An 18,921-nucleotide genomic window follows, 5' to 3' on the forward strand; every position below is an offset into this window, starting at 1 on the left:
CTGCACGATGCTGCAGCCGATTGTCGGGAAGAAAGCGTTCCTTCCCGACAGTCGGTTGCCCGTTCAGTGAAGGAGACCGCTGCATTTACATGCAGAGATCTCCTTCACAGTATGAGGACGAGCAGTTGCTATTGCGATCGCTCGTCCTCATACAGAATCATTGTTTCTGGGCAGCAGATCGCTGTTTAGACAGCACAATCTGCTGCCCAGAAATTATAATTTAATTTCCTGCACGAAAGACAGGATCACCCGCTGATCGAGTGTTTCGCTCATTCATTGGGTGATCAGCTGCACCTTTAGATGGGCAGATTGTCGCAGCCACCCTCCATTCATTTCTATGGGGTCGCCCAAAATAGCCGATCGCTGGGTTGGCTATTTTAGTCGGTGCGTGGTGCACTCCTATTCAATCCTATGGGGAGAGTGCTTGGAAGTGTCTGGATCTCGGAAAACCCGGGGTCCTCCGCCCACCACCTTCCTGGCTCCGTTCTCAGTGTAGGTGCGGGACCCGCACCTATCAGACAATGGGGCATATCCTAGCTTATGCCCCCATTGTCTGAGATTGGAAAACCCCTTTCAGTCAATACAGATATTTCTTACCACAAGCTTGCTGACTGTTTCCAGTCACAAGCAGAATTGGGCTATAAGGTCGGATGTAATTGAAAACCAGTACGAGATGAATAATACAAGTACAATGTATTTACAAAGTTACTCCACTCGATTAATTCTATCTATAAACTGTTTTCGAGGTGGATTTTGCAACTCGTTTCATCTATAATGGATATTCCTTAAACTGCCCCTGCATTATATATAACACAAATGATTAAATATAAATGGCAAAATATAATTGGCAATTCTTTTTAGTAAATGTGCAATATACAGAACGCTTTTATTTGGAGTGAGGCATGGAGTAGAACAATCACATGTAGGAAGTGCATGAAGACATCAGCAATGGCGGCTTATAAGACGAGGCATTGCTAACTAACAGTCTTGTATTTTTTTATCTTCACAGCTGGGAAGAAAATGTTTTTGTGTTTGATCTTGTGAACAGCCAAGTCCCGGGAATACCCACTGATATCTGGATAGGATTAAGTGACAGAAGGCAGGTATGGATCGTGTTAGACAGATATAAATCCTTGTCGTCGGTCTATCTGAAATATTCACAACTCATCAGGGATTTGCTAATAAAAGACATTCATCAGACATTTCCTAAAAGTCGTACAACCAGGACCCCACCGCTGGTAACCCATGGATTGGGAGAATGATCCAGCGGGCAGGTGGTGCCATATATTAATTGGTTCCTTCTAATAAATTGAATGGGAGGTAGAGAAATCTACTTTAGTAAATCTTTATAACTTTTGGACTTATTTTTTGCATGGGGGTGCCCAGGAGCGGACTGGCCATAGACCCTACAGGGAAATTTCCCATTGGGCTGATGCCCAGGAGGATACAGTTTCATACTTGGATGGCAGTGTTTTGTAGTGCGCTTTGGTTCTGCAGGGGTGGTATTTTGTTCTGCACCACAGTATTGCTGGCCCCACCTACTTCTGTTGTCCCTGCCTACTTGTGTTGCCCCTCCTTCTGTTTATTTTGAACCTACCTATAACATGGAGCCACTTTTAGTTTTTTTTTTTTCCTGGGGATGTCGATGGGGTGACAGAGGAAGCCCCCGTCTTCAAACTAATACTGTCTACTACGACTGTGGCATCTAAGGAGTTACTTCGATATGTCAGACAGTGTTACATGAACAGTCAAGTTGATTGATTATAACTCTTAAGAGGGTTTTCAAGTTGTAAAAAAAAGGGGGTAAAGATGTTTTAAAAAAAGTAATAAAAGAACGTACACTCACTATTAAGGCTATGTTCACACATCATAGATTTTGCTCGGATTTGCCAAGCGGAAACTACATGGGAAATACGTACAAAATTACAGCACAGTGCAAGTGAAAGGAGTTTTTCTCACAATGTGAACATGCTGCAGATTTGTTTTTTTGTGCAGATTCCTTTCTAGATTCCTAGAGCGTGTTCATTGTCTTTCATATTGTTTTGCCACAGATTTTTTCCAAGGAAATATGGAATTCTGCATCCAAATCCACAAGACAGAATGGTCGAATTGCAGATTTTGTTGAAACCTGTCTCAAAATCCCAAATGAAAATCCGCAAAGTGTGAACTTACCCTACGGCTCCCACCGTTCCAGCGCTGCCGCTCTTGTCTGTTTACTTGGATCCAGCGGTCACAAGCAGAATACATTTACGTCACCACTGCAGCCATGGACACAGAGACCGGAGGGGCAGCGCTGAAACAGCGACGGTATAACTGGTGGGTAGGCGTTATTTTATTGTTTTAGAACATCTACTCCCTTTTGAAAACCTCTTTAAATTCTTCTGTAATGGCACTGCAGACTAGCTGAACCCTTCTGCCAGGTTTGCCTGCAGGTTGCTGCAATTCCCGATAGGATCACTTATGACTTTTTTGGGGGACTCTTCCAAGAAAAAGTATTGTGAAAGCAGGGAAACCCATTAATGACAATTAATCCTCAGTCTTCGTTGTTTTTTTTTGTTTTTCTTTCAGGAAGGTGAGTTTGAGTGGACAGATGGCACTCTGCATGACTACAGTTACTGGGATGGAAATCAACCAGATGATGCCAGCAACAGTTCTCCAGAAGATGAGGACTGTGTACAGATATGGTACAGATACTACAGCGGTAAGAACAATGTGGCGGTAGAAAATTAATGGGATATTTTTACTTTAGAAATATGCTGAATGGTACTGTATAGCAGTGTTAGAACCCAACAGCTGTATGAGTGTCGTAGCCTCCTCACAGCAAATCAAGCACAACGCCATACATTGGATAGTAGCTGTGCTTGGTATTGCAGCCCAGGCTCATTCACTTGAATGGGACAGAGCTCCACATAGGCCATGTGACCGATGAATGAGGCTGGGGCGCTCACTGGAGCACTGCAGCCACTTCAAAGAGGTGATTATGGGGGTGTCGAGAGTCAACCCCCCACTGATCAGATATTGATGACCTATGCTGAGGATAGGCCGTTAATATTAAACTCCCCTAAAACCCCTTTAAGCGTCAAATCAGTAGTTCTCCATTTATACATGCCTACAGTCAGGTATCACCCGTGGACAATTCTGATCTATGATTGATCTTGGTGGTGACAGTCAAGGACTATCTCATTGAATCTCAGGCTCTCTTTCGGGAGTAATTTGGAGAGTCAGGGCTCAAACAAAAATGCCCATGACCTGCGTGTTGCTCCCAAGCCATACTGTGGCTTCTGTGTTACCGTCCTCAAAAACAGACATGGCTCATGTTACTCTCTTATCTGTACAGAAGTTCATTCCCATCACCAATAATTGGAATTTGCAGAGGTCTGACATCGTTCATGTGTATTTTCAAGCATAATTGAAGAATAATGCTAACAGGCATTGAATGGACTGGTCACAGTTTGCAACAGGTGGATCAGTGTAATGTTTCACAGAGACCACAGCATATACTATATTGTGGGTGTTTGGCTTAGAAAATCCATTTTCAAATATCTCATTATTGAAATTTGAGATAGGGTAAAAAGAGCGTCTTTCACTCTGGAGGACTGAAGATATCTGTTTGCTACATGAACAGCCCATTGATTTAAAATTGGAATTGGGTAATGCATTATTTCTCCTGTGGGGGTGCTGCAGGCAAATTTAAAACAACTGCTTCTGGGTTCTTCTGAACATTGCAGTTGATTGATGAGGATTCTAGCATCAGGACAACCTGTAATCAGGTTATGGTTAAGGGACCCGTGTAACAAAAAGGGCATGTCACTATCAGCACACGTGCAACAAGACATGTCACCAGGTGGCATTCTGGCATTCACTACACCCGTTACCTTGTATGTGACTGTAGCGGGTACTCCACTTCCACACTTACTTAATGCATTAGGTTACCAAGGCACTAAGTGACCCTTAAACTTGTCCATGCATCTACACACCACACTGCCACCACCCATCTGCCGGCCAACGGGACACCCTGGTTACAGAGGCACGGCACTTACAGGAACACACTGTGTTCTATCAGGCAATAGGCAAACCTCTAGCACACTGTCTTCAATGGTAACACAGCAAAACAGTACTTAGAAGGTGTGGGCACTTTGAGAGCAGCAAGGAACGACTTATTAGACCTAAGATTTAATATACAAAAAGTTACAGTGCTAACAGGTCACAAAAAGATGACAAAAAGAACATACAGATAAGCAAGCAGTACAGAAATAAAATAAGGATAAAATAATGAATTGCAAACCAATTAGATCGGTGAAGATCCACACTGGGAGAAAAGTGGAAAGTTGACCAGACCTACAAGCTAGGTGTATCTCTGGGATCTGACCATGTGTGTTTTACAGTATTTAAAGGGTCTTAGCTGGCCCCTCTTAACCTGTCTCTTATTCATGTGACAGGAGACTGGCCAATGGCATACAAAAAGTGGAAAATTGTACGGCATAATTCTAATTTGAGCCCAAACTTCTTGTAGGTATCCCAAGAAGAATAATCTGACCAAACATGAATATGAAATATTAATCATTACAACCAAAATTTAATCGAGTAGGTTTCCTAAGACCGAAAATCCTAGCACTTGAGAACAAGAAGTGACCAAGTTCCCCAATCATAAGAACATGTTATTTATTGCAAAACATGAATTATAACAAGGTTGCTTTTAGAGTGTATTTTCTGGTCTATGGATACACACAGCCCTATTCCCAAGCATATTAGATAGGCTGGAGATGTCCTATCTGTGGCGTGCGTTAATTCCATGAACACCTCTGTGTTACCTGGAAAGCAGTCCAGTTTGGCTTTAGTCTTCAAACGACTTTAATTGCCCCCCAGTCGACAACATCCTGTGTCTAATACGTTCCCATCTGTCCAGGAAGGTGGCATCATAACCAGTGTCAAGATGATGTATGAGAAAGTGCATACAAGGTCCTGGCGATAATGCAGCGACCCAAAGGGAGGAGAGGTAGTGGCTATGAAGGTGGTAGTAGTACTCACAGTTCACAGTGGCACTCCTCACCCTGGCTCTCCTTGTGCATGGCCTTGTGCACATTCCTTCTTTCCTTGGGGCACATTTTGGACCTTTTTGGGGCTCTTGCCTACTGATAGTTGGGGTACCTTTGATGGTGGATGTCTGGCAGGGTGCAAGGCAGAAGGTCAAGTAGAGTGAGGGCCTCGTGGATAGTGGAGGCAATAACAAGGCCCAGTTTAGTGTTAACAAAGAACAGTCTGTTTACTGCAGATAATGGGTGATGCAGTACAAGCATAAATCAGGCACAATTGTTATGTATTTCATAGAGCTTGCCTTTCCCAATGGCTGGATATAGGCAGAGGCATTGATGGCAGTAGTAGTCCCTGAGTGTCACTCTAAACACACTTTGCAGTCTTCTCAAAGTGACCACAGACATATAATACTCTTACAATCAGAATTGGACAGCCAATTCTATAAGTGTAATGGGTACTAAAGCAATACACCCTCTCCAAAAGCAGCAAAGTCCATAGCCAAAAATGCACATTACCTTTGCTATCACGCACAGTCTTTTGTGATCCTGGACAGTCTGCAGATATCTTTACCGCTTTCTCTCAGGGTTCTCCTGGAACAATTGTTTTGCTCTGGCATCTTTTCACTCAACAGGAATGGAGGAATCCTGTGCAGTCTGGTCATAGAGTCACACTTTCTTCCATCTGTACTATACTTCTTGCTGATCTATCATAAGAAGTAGGGGACAGATGGAAAGGAGCATGACTGTAGAATCAGACTAAACAGGGTTTATTTGTAGTCTGTTACCATGGAGACACCTAAATCTGCATATAAGCTCTAGATACACTACACATGTACACTGCCTTTCAATAGCAGAGAATCTCCTGTGTGCCTGTAAGTCTGATCACCTTATCAGCTTTCTGAGCTCCCTAGAAGAAAACAAACATAGTGGAAAGTAAGGGAAGTGAGGTCACTGCAATGCAGTACTGTCAGATTCTATAGAAGGGAGAAGCCCCCCTGCTTGTGAGAGAAATGCATCTTGCTGTGCTGTTGAAACAGGGAATAATATGACTAAAGAAGACATTAGGGAAGCCCAAAACAGACCTGCTCCTTCACAGTTATAGATCTACCATGAAGCATAGCCTTTGCATAGTTTTTTTTTTAAACTCAGGTACCCTTTAAAGCCTTTTACCTCTAAAGTGTAAGAGATTCACAAGCTATTCTGCTCCAGTAAAATGACATCTGTGTTAGTTTATCATCAATAAATCTTAATGCAGAAAATGTGTCTTGCCTAATCATGCCTAGTAAATAGCAGGTCATGCACATATGTAATCAATGCGCATCTACAGACATCCCCCCTCGGTGAGCATTTAGTAACCCTTTGTGCACTGTACTCATTGTTGTGTCATTGGTAGATAACATCAGTAGATCCTTATCCACCGGGCTGTCTTCTCCTTGTGCATTTTGTGGCAGAGGGTTATATTCTATAACATTACAGCCTTCGGTTTTGTAAGCCTGTTATTGTGGAAGGTGACATCATGTGTCTGTGCCAATGCAATCTGCATCTGAGGGCGGATGTTTGACACTTGCCTATTAGCATATTTCATCTAAAGATTACTCATTTGCATACCTCCCGTCAGATCCCAGGAATGTAGAATTGTCAGTTTATTTTTACTCATTCACTTTGCAAAATCTATTAAGGGAGTAATATTAATTTGTCATTGCCAGGCTTGTGCTATGCTTAGGGTGTACAGCAGAGCGGCTGTTTAGTAGAGGACAGTAATGATCAGATCACAGCCTCGTGGGATTCATTTGCTCTTTTTGAGGTTAATTATTCTTATTTATTATTAAAAAGCAATAGACATATCTGTTTTATTACATCAAGCCATTACAGAGGGAAAGACATGAGCAAGAGAAAGACAAGGGGGTGACCTAGTCATCTGAGTAAAACCGCAATATAATATTTATGGACCGAGTTTCTCTTTTTGTTCAAGAAACAGCGCGACTTTTGTCCATAGGCTGTATCTGGCATGGCAGTTCAACCTTGTTTTCGTAAATGGGGCTGAGCTGTAATAATAGACTCAACTTATGGATAACTGAGGTGCTGTTTCTGGAACTAAAGCAGACATTAAAGGGGTGCTTCGGGGGTTTGACTGAATTCTACCATCCTAAATCCTTATCGTTCCGTCTTACTGCCGATTATGCAATCTGGGCTTTGCTCACATGACCCGTTAACTGGCTTCATAATGTACATGATCAGGAAGAAACAATCGCAGATCCGGTCGAGACATCAGCAGAGGAGCCCACAGCCAGAGGGAGTCATGTGAGCACAGCACAGATTGTGGAATTGGTGGCACAATGGAATAGTAAGTAGCAGTGAAGCTACAGCCACAGGTTGTCTGAAAGGTAGAATTCAACCCCTTTTTTTCTCCCAGAATATGGAGTATGGTGGCTGGCAATGTTGTAGAAGATGACACTGAGATGCTTGCTAGCTGACAACGTCTCTCTCCCGATTCCCTTCCCTGCGGCTGTACTCTGGCACCTGTGGCTGTAGATGTCCACTGTATGATGCAGGCTTCTAGCTATGCCTGTCCTGAACTGTGGTGGTGGTGTTTGAACATGTTTCCCCTCACCTTACAGTGGAGTCTGTATAGTTCGATTGCCTGATCATGCTGCTGACAATAATATGCTGTAGTTTACAGATATTATGTAGCCTTGGACCCTTCAGGCTCTCTGGGGAAGTGTTCCTCCTAGAAGAGCTGCCTTTGTGGTCTGCATGGCATGGAGGAGCGGGAGCTGGATCAAAGGCTTCGTCACTCCTCACGCTCTACTTTCGAACACCTTAAAGTGGTTATCCCATCTTAGACAATGGGGGCATATCACTATCATATGCCACCATTGTCTGATAGGTGCGGGTCCCACCTCTGGGACCCGCACCTACAAGGAGAATGGAGCGGATAAAGTTGAGGAGGGCGCACTGCGCATGCGCAGCCATCCTCCATTCATTTCTATGGAGCCGCCGAAAATTGCTTAGTTCTGGCTCGGCTATTTCCGTCAGCCCCATAGAAATGAATGGGAGCGGTGGCCGCGCATGCGCGGTGCGCTCCCATTCACTTCAATGGGTGAGGCGGGGAGCTGCGCCTGGTGGTGGACGGGGTCCTCCATCCACAACTCTCCCTGGCTCCGTTCTCCTTGTAGGTGCGGGTCCCAGAGGTGGGACCTGCACCTATCAGACAATGGGGTCATATCCTAGCGATATGCCCCCATTGTTTAAGATGGGATAACCCCTTTAACTAGCTCTGCCCATCCTTTTGCAGGAAGTCCGACCAGCCCTCTCCTACCAAAGGGGGATAAATGGAATGGTTAGTCCCATTCCTGTTACCAAAAACTACCAACTGTAATCTTCTGGTGTACAAGGTCTATAGCATTACAAACCATTTACAATAGTAGTACCCCCAGGTCTGGCGTACTACAATGGCCTATCCTCTGGACAGGCCATCGATGGTTGATTGGCGGATAGAACTAGAAGCTCTGTCCATTGTGCATTGGATGGAGCTGGTTACTGCAGCACTGTTCCCATTCACTTCAGAGGGAGCGGTACTACAGTAACCAGCTATTTTTACTACACAGCACCATTGCCACAAAACAACTGATTGGCAGGGTTGTGAGGTGTTGGACCAAGCTGATCAGATAGTAATGGCCTATCCTGAGGAAAGTCTGTGAATAGTAAAATCCTGGACAGCTTAACTCATACTACAGCAACAGTAAGCACTTTAACAGTATTGATGTGCTCTTTTGGAACTAGTATTCTTGCTATTGTGGGACTCATAGTTGCCATTTGGGGTAACATATTTAAAGGGATTCTGTCATGAGATTTGAGCCCTATAAGCTAAACATATGGCCAGGTCTGTACTAATAACATGAATCCTAAACTGCCCTTATTAAACCTGCTTGTGACTCTATTAGCCCAAAAATCAGTTTTTTAAGCTGTCACTCACCTACCTAAGGTGCCCAAGCGGTTTTACGTTAACCCAGAGTGCCCGCCCGCACCCCTCGCCGCCTTCCTCACCTCAGCCCCGCCTCCGCAATCCTCCCGTCCCTCTGCTAGATCCGGCGCCTGCGCACTAGGCTCAGCCTGATGCGCCGCAGACTCCTGGCAGCGGCTTCGTTGAGCGAAGTGCGCATGCGCATCAGGCGGCGCATGCGCACTTCGCTCAAGGAAGCCGCTGCCAGGAGTCCGCGGCGCAATAGGCTGAGCCTAGTGCGCAGGCGCCGGATCTAGCAGAGGGACGGGAGGATTGCGGATGCGGGGCTGAGGTGAGGAAGGCGGCGCTGGGCACCAGACGGCGAGGGGTGCGGGCAGGCACCTTGGGTTAACGTAAAACCCCTTAGGTAGGTGAGTGACAGCCTATAAAAACCAGTTTTTTGGGCTAATAGAGCCACAAGCAGGTTTAATAAGGGCAATTTAGGATTCACATTATTAGTACGGACCTGGCCATATGTTTAGCTTATAGAGCTCAAATCTCATGACAGAATCCCTTTAAGTAGATTGCACTAATGGTATGTAGATTAGTTTTCGATCATCCAGGTCATGTTAATTTATATCTTGCACTTCTATTTCAATGAGAACAGAAGTAAATGGTAGTGTAAGCAAGTAGAATGTGAACCCCAGGTTGATACACCCTATTAGAAAAATGCTGATATAGTATGGCGAAAATAAAGAACCATTAGAATGGGACATCTATTGCTCTGGATGACCTGTCCTGTCCTGCATTATCCATTGATTTGAATAAGCACTGTGTAATGCTTAATTTTCCATATGGTGGCGCTGCTAAGAAATTGAACATGTAATTCCACATCTCTCCTTCAAGCCTGTTGCTACAATATATCAGCTATAAGTCCAGGTTTTTAAGGGTATAACAACAATGTGTAGCCATACAAACTGTGGTGATATTTATCTAACTCATTACAAACTGATTGTTTTTTTTCACTGTTCATTGTTAAAGAGGACCTGTCCCTGCTCCTGGCATGTCTGTTTTAATAGCTTCATGCATTCCCCGTGTAACAACAATTCTGAAGCGTCTATTCTTATCTCTCTATGTTGTGCCATTCCTTTATTATTTCTATTAGAAGTTATAAAGGAATTGCTAGCAGTCTGCAGTAAGGGTACAAAGGGGAGGTAACCAGTTGGGGGTGTACCTGCAAGGTCTTACTCTATCCAATCAGTGCTGCCATTTTCAGATTGTGCAGGTACACACCCAACTGGTTACCTCCCCTCTGTACCCTTACTGCAGACTGATAGCAATTCATTCATAGCTTCTAATAGAGATAATAAAGAAATAGCACAACATGGAGTCATAAGAATAGACGCTTCAGAATTGTTGTTACATGGGGAATGCATGAAGCTTATTAAAACAGGCATGTCAGGAGTGGTGAAAGGTCTTCTTTAAAGATGTTGCGGCAACATATCCCCTATCCACAGGATAACAAATAAGAATCTGATCGGTGGGGGTCTGACCACTGGAAGCTTCACCAATCACAAGGGGGTTCTATGTGCAGTACCCAAGAATAGGACTCTTGCAAAATAGTTGTTTGTTATTTGTTACTTAATGTTCTGATGTAATGCATTACCCATATAATTTTGTACGGATAAGTCAGGGTTAACCATAGGACCACCACTAGTTCAGTCTAGTGTTAGCTGCGGAAGAGAGGAGCTGCATGTGCTCACTCCTCAGAAAACTAGGCCTGAATCCCAGAGAATTACTATCTCTGAGATATTTGCATCAAGAAAACAATCTCTACTTCACAGTTCTCTGTAAAGAAAGAATTGGAAGGTCCAGAATCTGCAAGGCCGAGCACTGGAGTCAGTCAGTAAGGTATTCGCTGTTCAAGGTTGATAGAGACTGCAGTGAGAGGGACATTGCTAATAAACCTTTCCACACTTAGACATGGTTGTGGCCAGCCGTATCTTAATCCTGTACCCCTCAGCTGGGGATTACAGTCAAACTTGCAAGACATTTATTGCTAGCATTAGATTCTGCAGAGAAAGACTTTAGAAATAAAGAGGGGAGGAGTACCATTACCCCCATTATTGTCTCTATCCATACATTGCAGGGAAAATTTGCACAATGAATTGTTTGGAACTGTTTTGATAAAGAGAGACTTATCTGTTTTCTATAACTGGCCTGGTTACTGACTCCAACACAATTTACCGACCACAGCACCTATTGGGCAGGGGTTCCTGCATCAGGGTGTTCCCGGGGAAGGAGGGATGTGCATAAGTGTAAGGACTGCCACCATGATTTATGTGAATAACTGTTTCAGGCAGAGCCACTACCACTCTCATCCTCCACTTTGCTTCTCCCAGGCAGCGGTACATGGACCATATGAATGGAGCAGCAGGTCAGGCACTGCCACACCATTCATTCTCTATAGAACTGTTGGAGATAGCCGAGTACATTGCTCACCTGTCTTCAACAGTCCCACAGGGAATGGCTGGAGCAGTAGCATGCATGCTTGACTGCCACTCTACCCATTCAGGGGAACCCAGTTCTCATGATTGGTTGGTATCCCGATGGATAGATAGATAGTTAGATACTGGACTGGTATGGAGACAGACTTACTCAACTTTTTTTCGTTCCTCAACACTATTGATAACGACATAAAGTTTACGTTAGAATACTCGGGGAGTAAAATTCACTTCCTGGATATTCTGATTACTTTGAGGAACACTGCTATCCACACTGACGTCTATGTGAAACCCACAGACAAAAATACTATTTTACGCTATGACAGTGGGCACCCATGAACAATGGTGAAATCACTTACTTTTAGCCAGTTCCTACAGGCCAAACGTATAGTTAGTGACAATGACTGTTTGGACAAGACATTGGGCACAATGGTGCAGACATATAGGGATCGGGGTTTCTAAGTTGTAGTTTTGACTACACATTTGAATAAGATAAAAACAATTGATAGATCTTCTTTATTCAAGAAAAAGGATAGACCACAATGGAGGGATAGGATCCCATTAGTGATGACGTATTCTCAAAATAGTCCCAATATTAGAAAAATTATTCAAAAACATTGGTCCATTGTCAAAAATGGCCTTGATGAGGTCAATGAATTTGGTAATCGGCCATTGATGTCTTATCGCAGACCACCGAATCTGGATGATAAACTTGTTTGTGCTGATATTGGTCCCCAAAAACTATATGTCAGACATTTCTATCAATACCGAAAAAGGGTTGTTTTCCTTGCTTTAATTGTATCAATTGCAAGTATGTACAGAGAGGGAATGTTTTCACCGATCCGTTATCTTTGCAAAAACACAGGATAAATCATTTTTTGACATGTGATTCCACATATAGTGCTGCCTATAATTATTCATACCCCTGGCAAATTTTGACTCAAAGTTACTTTTATTTATCCATGTCATTTTTTGACGGGAAATGATATAGGTGTCTCCCAAAAGATAATAAGACGATGTACAAGAGGCATTATTGTGGGGAAAAAAACATTTCTCAGCTTTTATTTACATTTGAGCAAAAAATGTCCAGTCCAAAATTATTCATACCCTTCTCAATAATCAATAGAAAAGCCTTTATTGGCTATTACAGCAATCAAATGCTTCCTATAATTCAGACCAGCTTTTTGCATGTCTTCACAGGTATTTTTGCCCATTCATCTTTAGCAATGAGCTCCAAATCTTTCAGGTTGGAGGGTCTTCTTGCCATCACCCTGATCTTTAGCTCCCTCCACAGATTCTCAATTGGATTCAAGTCTGGACTCTGGCTGGGCCACTCCAAAATGTTAATGTGGTTGTCTGCTAACCATTTCTTCACCACTTTTGCTGTGTGTTTTGGGTCATTGTCATGCTGAAATTCCACTGGTGCCAAGTTTCTCAGACTACCTCTCAGACTTTTGCAGACTGCCTGATGTTGTCGCTGAGAATCCTTATGTATTGCTCTTTTTTCATGGTTCTGTTTACTGTGATTAGGTTCCCTGGTCCATTGGCTGAAAAACACCCCCAAAGCATTAGGTTCCCACCACCATGTTTGACAGTGGGGATGGTGTTCTTTGGGTTGAAGGCTTCTCCTTTTTTACGCCAAATGAAGGAAACATCATTGTGACCAAACAATTCAATTTTTGTTTCATCTGATCATAACACAGAAGACCAGAAGTCTTCTTCTTTGTCCAGATGAGCTTTTGCAAAGGCCAAGCGAGCTTTTGTGTGCCTTATCTGGAGAAGTGGCATCCTCCTTGGTCTGCATCCGTGGAACCTAGCAGTGTGCAGTGTCCGTTGGATTGTCTGCCTTGAGACATTGCCACCAGCAGAGCCCAGATTCACCAGGATGGCCTTAGTGGGGATCCTTGGATTCTTTTTCATCTCTCTAACTATCCTCGTGGCCAGCACAGGTGTCACTTTTGGCTTCCGACCACGTCCTCTGAGATTTTCCACAGTGCAGAACATCTTGTATTTTTTGCTCAAATGTAAATAAAAGCTGAGAATGATTTTTTCCCCACAATAATGCCTCTTGTACATCGTCTTATTATCTTTTGGGAGACACATATGTCATTTCCCGTCCAAAAAATTACTTGCTGGTTGAATAAAAGTAACTTTAAGTCAAAATTTGCCAGGGGTATGAATAATTATGGGCAGCACTGTATGTCATTTATGTATTGTGGTGCCCCTGCCCACTGTTATACGTGGGAGAAACAACCTTGGATTTTAAAACAAGATTGACTCAGCACAGGTATACCATCCGAAAAGGACGGATGGATCTACCTGTGCCAAAACATTTTTCGGAGTGTGGACACAGGGAGAGCGACTTAAAGTGCATGTTGGTGGATCACATTCCTGTTTCCCGTAAAGGAGGGAATTGGAAAATTAGCCTAAAGAGGCGGAAGAGATTTAATGGATTACTAAATTAAATACTTTGCGTCCGCATGGTTTGAATGTTGATTACAGACCATGGATGTTTACTTAATTATCTCCCCTTGCATAATAGTCTGCTCTGACCGCCTTATGTGATGTGTATTCTTTTATCAATGGTGCTAAATAGACATTTGCAATGTTCTTTTTGCTTTAAACATTTCAATTTACTAATACTATTTATTCTCTCTTTTGCATAATTGATGGACAACAGAGGTATTACTTATCTACGAAACAAGAATATATTTTCTTTAGAAAAAATGGCGTATGGCGTTGTTGTCGGTCTCTTTGTGTATACTGTGGGTGCCTACAAAACGATGATGCTGTAATTAATAATTTTGTATAGTATTTTGAACAGTGGGAGAATTATTAGGAGCCAGTTACTGTTACTTTTGTACAGTTGGGGAAAAATTGGGACATAAGTGGGGACACAGATACATGATCGGTCCCTGTGTCCATTGTGCCCTCTCTTTATTCCCCTTAATATAATTGGAGAGTAAGAAGTTACAGGGACGGGATTTGGTGTCCAGTACCTGGATACTGAACCGCCTATGTACTTATTCCCCATGTCTGTCTGCATGTACCAATGTGATGGTACATGGGGTTCTCCGATTTTACTGAATCCATCTATATATCCATATGTCTCCAGTTTTATTCTCCCCCTGATCAGTTAAATAGAGTATACTTCATTAGGGCAACTTGCCTATTGAAAAAATCATCGGGATTTGTAGTGCATGCACGGTCATACAGTCATTGGGACTAGAGATCAATGCTATGGGCCGCGGTGTGCCGGTGGGGCTGTTATGTGGTGTGATGCGCTCACGTGGCTGTCAGCTGACAGCCGTGTGTTCGTTCCACCCAGTTACGGCTTCCTGCGCTCCACGGCCATTGAATTTATCTTTGAGCATGCGCAGTCGGGTTTTCCTGACGCTGATTGCATCGTAGGAAAGTCCATGCTGGTCAGTAATCTGCAATGTCCTTAAAGGGAACCTGTCACCTGGAAAACACATATTAAACCAACCACAGTACCTTAAAGTCTCCCCCAGTGTGTTGCTAATCATGATTTTCTTTCCTTATTCTGTCTCCTCATATTTGTTAAAAATCGCAGTTTTAATGTCTGTTGGCTCCTTCTCCAAGTCAGGTTTGAAGTCAAGGGGGCAGCGGCCTCCTTGCTTCAAGGCACGATAAGCCCGCCCCTTACCCCTCCCATCTACATTGTGATGGACATCTTGCCATGCGTTGCCTGTTACAGTGCGATCCAGGCTCCAGCTCCCTCACTCACCGCCTTCATTTTGCAGACTGCGCATACGCCACTCAGTTCCATCCCGCTCGCGCCCGACCGTCGCGTCTTGTCTTTAGCGTGAGCGTGATCACGGGCTTCAGGCGCTGGAGAACGCAAGCGGCGCATGCGCGAGAAGAGCGCGGTCCCGGCATCGCGGCAAGATGTCCATCACAATGTAGAGAGGAGGGGTAAGGGGCGGTCTCTTCATGCCTTGAAGCAAGGAGGCCGATGCCCCCTTGACTTCAAGCCTGACTTGGAGAAGGCGCCAACAGACATTAAAACTGCGATTTTTAACAAATATAAGGAGACAGAATGAGGAAAGAAAATCATGATTAGCAACACACTGAGGGATAGTTTAAGGTACTGTGGTTGGTTTAATATGTGTTTTCCAGGTGACAGGTTCACTTTAACTTTGTTTTTAATCAGTTGTGCACATGAATTTTTAAATATATATCAATTATGACACTTTATGGATTTATGTGGTTTGTGGATATAATTATGTTTATTGGAATATCAATGGAGATCATGTATTACATACAATATTGTATTGATAGAAAGTATCACATATGTGTATATTAATGTTTTTATTATTTTTTTTGAGGATTTTTTTGACAATTACATACTATTATCAATTATTTGCCTCACTTATATATATACACTGAACAAAAATATAAACGCAACACTTTCGGTTTTGCTCCCATTTTGCATGAGCTGAACTCAAAGATATGAAACATTTTATATATACACAAAAGACCCATTACTCTCAAATATTGTTCACAAATCTGTCTAAATCTGTGTTAGTGAGCACTTCTCCTTTGCCGAGATAATCCATCCCACCTTACAGGTGTGGCATATCAAGGTGCTGATTAGACAGTATGAATATTGCACAGGTGTGCCTTACACTGCCCACAATAAAAAGCCACTCTGAAATGTGCAGTTTGATCACACAGCACAATGCCACAGATGATGCAACGTTTGAGGGAGCGTGCAATTGGCATGCTGACTGCAGGAATGTCTACCAGAGCTGTTTCCCATGCAATGAATGTTCATTTCTCTACCATAAGCCGTCTCTAAAGGCGTTTCAGAGAATTTGGCAGTACATCCAACCGGTCTCACAACCGCAGACCATGTGTAACCACACCATCCCAGGACCTCCACATCCAGCATGTTCACCTCCATGATCGTCTGAGACCAGCCACCAGGACAGCTGCAGCAACAATTGGTTTTCATAACCAAAGAGTTTCTGCACAAACTGTCTCAGGGAAGCTCATCTGCATGGTCGTCGTCCTCATCGGGGTCTGGACCTGACTGCAGTTCGTCGTCGTAAAACCGACTTGAGTGGGCAAATGCTCACATTCTAGGGCGTCTGGCACATTGGAGAGGCGTTCTGTTCACGGATGAGTCCCAGTTTTCACTGTTCAGGGCAGACGGCGTGTGTGGCATCGTGTGGGTGAGCGGTTTGTTGACGTCAACGTTGTGGATCGAGTGGCCCATGGTGGCGGTGGGGTTATGGTATAAGCAGGCGTATGTTATGAACAACGAACACAGGTGCATTTTATTGATGGCATTTTGAATGCACAGAGATACCGTGACGAGATCCTGAGGCCCATTGTTGTGCCATTCATCCACGACCATCACCTCATGTTGCAGCATGATAATGCATGGCCCCATATTGCAAGGATCTGTACACAATTCCTGGAAGCTGAACACATCCCAGTTCTTGCATGGCCAGCATACTCACCGGACATGTCACCCATTGAGCATGTTTGGGATACTCTAGATCAGCGTAAATGACAGCGTGTTCCAGTTCCTGACAATATTCTGCAACTTTGCACAGCTATTGAGGAGGAGCGGACCAACAATCAACCACCTGATCAACTCTATGTGACGAAGATGTGTAAGGCAAATGGGGGCCACACCAGATAATGACTGGTTTTCTGACCTCCCCCCCCCCCCCCCCCCGTAAGGCAAAACCGTGCACATTTCAGAGTGGCCTTTTATTGTGGGAAGTCTAAGGCACACCTGTGTAATATTCATGCTGTCTAATCAGCACCTTGATATGCCACACCTGTGAGGTGGGATGGATTATCTCGGCAAAGGAGAAGTGCTCACTAACACAGTTTATGACAGATTTGTGAACAACATTTGAGAGTAATGGGTCTTTTGTGTATGTTGAAAATGTTTCAGATCTTTGAGTTCAGCTCATGCAAAATGGGAGCAAAACCGAAAGTGTTGCGTTTATATTTTTGTTCAGTGTATGTACCCAGCACCATTTGTATGTATCACTGCTTGAAAAAAGTTCCAGTGAGCGGACTGAAACGTTGCGTTGGTAATTAAAGAACACTTTTTTAAACTACAACCTGTGGGAGTGCCGTGGAATTTCTATTTATAGATAGATATTATATAGATAGATAGATAGATAGATAGATAGATAGATAGATGATATGTTTTTTAAAGTTAATTTAAACTTAAAAACATTACATAATTTTATCTAATCTGTTTTCTTCTTCACCAGCCTTACGTTCCTGGAATGACAACAGCTGCAAACGTGAATTTCCTTTTGTCTGCAAGATCCCTTCTGTGACTTATATGTGACGTCTTAGCTCACAGTCTGATTCCGAAGAAATTTCTACAAATGTTTACTCTGGGAAATTGTACATAATATAACATTCACTGACTGAAGAGAAGTCAATACAGAATCTATCTACTGTCCGACAGAAATTCACATCACAGGAGAAAGTCAATACCACAAAGACACTAACAAATATACTATATATCAGAAGATGTGCCATAGGTCTTGTGATGTAACGTTCCATGTCTATGCAGACATGAAAGCCATGACACGTAGTGTACAGTCGTGGCCAAAAGTTTTGAGAATGATACAAATATTAGTTTTCACAAAGTTTGCTGCTAAACTGCTTTTAGATCTTTGTTTCAGTTGATTCTGTGATGTAGTGAAATATAATTACACGCACTTCATACGTTTCAAAGGCTTTTATCGACAATTACATGACATTTATGCAGAGTCAGTATTTGCAGTGTTGGCCCTTCTTTTTCAGGACCTCTGCAATTCGACTGGACATGCTCTCAATCAACTTCTGGGCCAATTCCTGACTGATAGCAACCCATTCTTTCATAATCACTTCTTGGAGTTTGTCAGAATTAGTGGGTTTTTGTTTGTCCACCCGCCTCTTGAGGATTGACCACAAGTTCTCAATGGGATTAAGATCTGGGGAGTTTCCAGGCCATGGACCTAAAATGTCAACGTTTTGGTCCCTGAGCCACTTAGTTATCACTTTTGCCTTATGGCATGGTGCTCCATCGTGCTGGAAAATGCATTGTTCTTCACCAAACTGTTGTTGGATTGTTGGAAGAAGTTGTTGTTGGAGGGTGTTTTGGTACCATTCTTTATTCATGGCTGTGTTTTGGGGCAAAATTGTGAGTGAGCCCACTCCCTTGGATGAGAAGCAACCCCACACATGAATGGTCTCAGGATGCTTTACTGTTGGCATGACACAGGACTGATGGTAGCGCTCACCTTTTCTTCTCCGGACAAGCCTTTTTCCAGATGCCCCAAACAATCGGAAAGAGGCTTCATCGGAGAATATGACTTTGCCACAGTTCTCAGCAGTCCATTCACCACACTTTCTGCAGAAGATCAATCTGTCCCTGATGTTTTTTTTGGAGAGAAGT

At 43.3% G+C, this 18,921-nt stretch overlaps 1 protein-coding gene across 1 annotated transcript in view; it reads left to right on the forward strand.

Moving 5' to 3' along the window:
• CLEC19A (C-type lectin domain containing 19A) overlaps positions 1-18,074 on the forward strand; it is a 34,914-nt gene extending 16,840 nt beyond the window's left edge. The window contains exons 3-5 of the mRNA XM_040441248.1: positions 1,010-1,103; positions 2,569-2,701; positions 17,744-18,074. Coding sequence (XP_040297182.1) covers positions 1,010-1,103; positions 2,569-2,701; positions 17,744-17,823 — 307 coding nt within the window. The 3' untranslated portion in view covers positions 17,824-18,074. The remainder of the gene's footprint in view (positions 1-1,009; positions 1,104-2,568; positions 2,702-17,743) is intronic.
• The last annotated feature ends 847 nt before the right edge of the window (positions 18,075-18,921 follow it).

The sequence above is a fragment of the Bufo bufo genome, chromosome 7 (genome assembly GCF_905171765.1).
Source record: "Bufo bufo chromosome 7, aBufBuf1.1, whole genome shotgun sequence".
NCBI lineage: Eukaryota > Metazoa > Chordata > Amphibia > Anura > Bufonidae > Bufo > Bufo bufo.